Here is a 2,864-nt window from a genome sequence, read left to right as displayed (position 1 = left end):
GTAAGACCACTGAGTCCTTGAGCACCCAACCAGCTCCAAGACCAGACGCTCAAAAACTGGAAACTTCCGATATAAAGCTGGTTGCTTCTTTTGAAGACTCTTGCAACTCTAATGCCAGAAAGCAGACTCTTACAACACCTCCAAGATATCCTCAGAAGTTGCTTTTACCCAAGCCCAAAGTGGCTCTGGTGAAACTTCCTGTTATGCAGTTTTCTCCCATGCCTGTCTTCGTGCCTACAGCCGACTCCTCGGCGCAGCCTGTGGTGTTGGGTGTCGATCATCAGGGTTCTGCCCTGGGCGCTGTACACATAGTGCCCTTGTCAATCGGAACCCTGATCCTCGGCCTAGATTCAGAGGCTGGCTGTCTTAAGGAAAGTCTCCCTCTTTCAAAAATTGTAAGTCCTGTTGCTATGGAGCCAATTAGTACAGGTGTTCAAGTGATCTTGGGTAAGAGCCTGTCTAATCCTTTACAAGAACTAGGGAACACATGTCAGAAGAACAGCATTTCTTCAATCAATGTACAGACAGACCTGTCTTACACCACACAACACTTCATACCTTCCACACAGTGGGCTGGGCCTGATTCCTCCGTATCTTCTTGTTCTCAAACAGATTTGACGTTTGGTTCTCAAGTTTCCCTTCCCATTAGTGTTCATACACAAACGTTTTTGCCCAGTTCTAAGGTGACCTCATCCATAGCTGCTCAGACTGATGCGTTTATAGATGCCTGTTACCAGTCAGGTGGGATCTCCAGAGAAACCCAGACCAGTGGAATGCAAAGTCTGACAGATGACCGAGTACAGATGGACCAAGCTGTTATGGGTGGAGACATTTCTGAGAGCGTCCATTCATCCTACGGTGTTTCTACAGACAGTATTATAAGCAGCAGCTTAGTAGCAGAGACCGTCCCTCATGATCTGTTACCTCAGAACCACCCTAAGACTTTAAATCAAGATCTTGAGAAATCTGCACCAATTATAAACTTCAGTGCACAGCACAGTATGCTTCCTTCACAGAACATGACAGATAATCAGACCCAAACTATAGATTTATTAAGTGATTTAGAAAACATCTTGTCAAGTGATCTGCCCAGTCAGACACTGGACAATCGTAGTCTTTTGTCTGACACAAGTACTGGACCTGATCCCCAGCTCCCATCTGGCCCAACCCAGAATCCCGCAATTGATTTTGATATTGAAGAGTTCTTGTCCGCCTCAAATATCCAGACTCAAACTGAAGAGAGTGAGCTTAACACCATGACCACCGAGTCTGTCTTGGAATCGCTGGACATAGAGACCCAAACGGACTTCTTCCTTGCAGACACATCTGCTCAGTCCTATACTTGTAGGGGAAATTCTAACTTCTTAGGCCTTGAAATGTTTGACACGCAGACACAGACAGACTTAAACTTCTTTTTAGACAGTAGCCCCCACCTGCCTCTGGGAAGTACTCTGAAACACTCCAGCTTTTCCATGAGTACTGATTCATCTGACACAGAGACCCAAACTGAAGGGATCTCCGCTGCTAAAAACATACCTGCTGTAGAAAGCAAAGTTCAGTTGAACAGTACAGAAACACAGACCATGCATTCTGGCTTCGAAACCCTGGGGAGCTTGTTCTTCACCAGCAACGAAACTCATACAGCAATGGATGACTTTCTTCTGGCTGATTTGGCCTGGAACACGATGGAATCTCAGTTCAGCTCTGTAGAAACCCAGACGTGTGCGGAACTACACACGGTCTCCAACTTCTGAAAATGAAGTCCGAGCGTGCGAAGGCATTTACACAGTTTCCTTCTGGGTTTGGAAAATGGAGAGTGGGACAACAGTGTTAACACTATTGAATGTAGTTACTGATGCATTTACTTCAATTCTTGGAGGGTCTTTGCCTTTTGTACTTGTAAACATGAAATTTGTGTATAAATGTGAGTGTATTATAAAGTGTAAGATGTTGATCTAAAAATACTGTTTCTGTGTTGCCTACATTTGCCCTTTCACAGTTAGTCTTCCCATCTTAAAAACACAAGTGTATTTCACACCTTTCAAACCCATCTAGCGATTAGCTGAAGCCAAGCTTACCAGGTACTAGGGTACAGACTTTTCAGATCTTCAAAACATTTCAGTGGGAATGTGTCTTGCTTAACTTAAGTTGCACCTAAAATATTTGACAGTGCCTGTTAGAAACTCCTGTTTCCTGATAGTCAATCTAAAGAAACCGGATGCCACACATCATATATAAGCGCCAGCGCTTGGATGGCGTGGGATGCATGCTGCCTGCAGCCTCATCTGCTTTGACATCTCACTTTTTTCTGACTTGAAGACAAAGGAGAACTACAGCTGTCTTTAGCTTTGGAGACCATCTTCATGTAGTCAATGCCATTCTTCCTCTACATGAACTGTTACCGATACCAACCCAGGTCTACGGTACTTTCCTCACAAGACGTGTTGCTGTAAAATTCCTGCTTCAAGAAGTAGCGGCAAGCACTTAGTGTAAATAGTGATCCTTCTAATCTAAGTAACCGTACGTCATCCCAGCCGTGGAAACTCGTACTGGAGTGTGCCCTGGGAACATCCCTCCTGCTCTCCCCAGTAGGCGAGGGTGGTGCTCCACAGCTGCTTCTCAAAGTGTACCCATAGGCTGGATCTGAGTTTTGTCTCTCTAAATGTTAAAAGTAAGGGAAAGAGAAAAGGACATCCCCCCCTGCTAAATTTCAGTGCAAGTTGATAGGGCAAGGGTGCAATCAACAATTATTCTAAAGTGAATCTGCTCGTCCGCTTCTCATCTTTTCCTTGAATAAGGAAAGACATTGGCCTAGCAGGGATGTTTTTTGTGCCTTGAGGATAGCAAGTATAGAACAGATCCAC

General features: G+C 44.8%; 1 protein-coding gene across 1 annotated transcript; it reads left to right on the top strand.

Moving 5' to 3' along the window:
- Positions 1 to 8: 8 nt before the first annotated feature.
- On the top strand, positions 9 to 2,858 carry LOC103679879 (ATM interactor-like; the record flags this gene model as incomplete). Its single annotated transcript, XM_008709410.2, has 1 exon — positions 9 to 2,858. A coding segment is annotated over one exon (1,746 nt), but the record flags the coding sequence as incomplete, so codon positions are not given.
- Positions 2,859 to 2,864: the final 6 nt, after the last annotated feature.

Source organism: Ursus maritimus, unplaced genomic scaffold (assembly GCF_017311325.1).
Source record: "Ursus maritimus isolate PB19 unplaced genomic scaffold, ASM1731132v1 scaffold_1053, whole genome shotgun sequence".
Taxonomy (NCBI): domain Eukaryota; kingdom Metazoa; phylum Chordata; class Mammalia; order Carnivora; family Ursidae; genus Ursus; species Ursus maritimus.
This window is presented reverse-complemented; position numbering and strand designations above follow the sequence as displayed.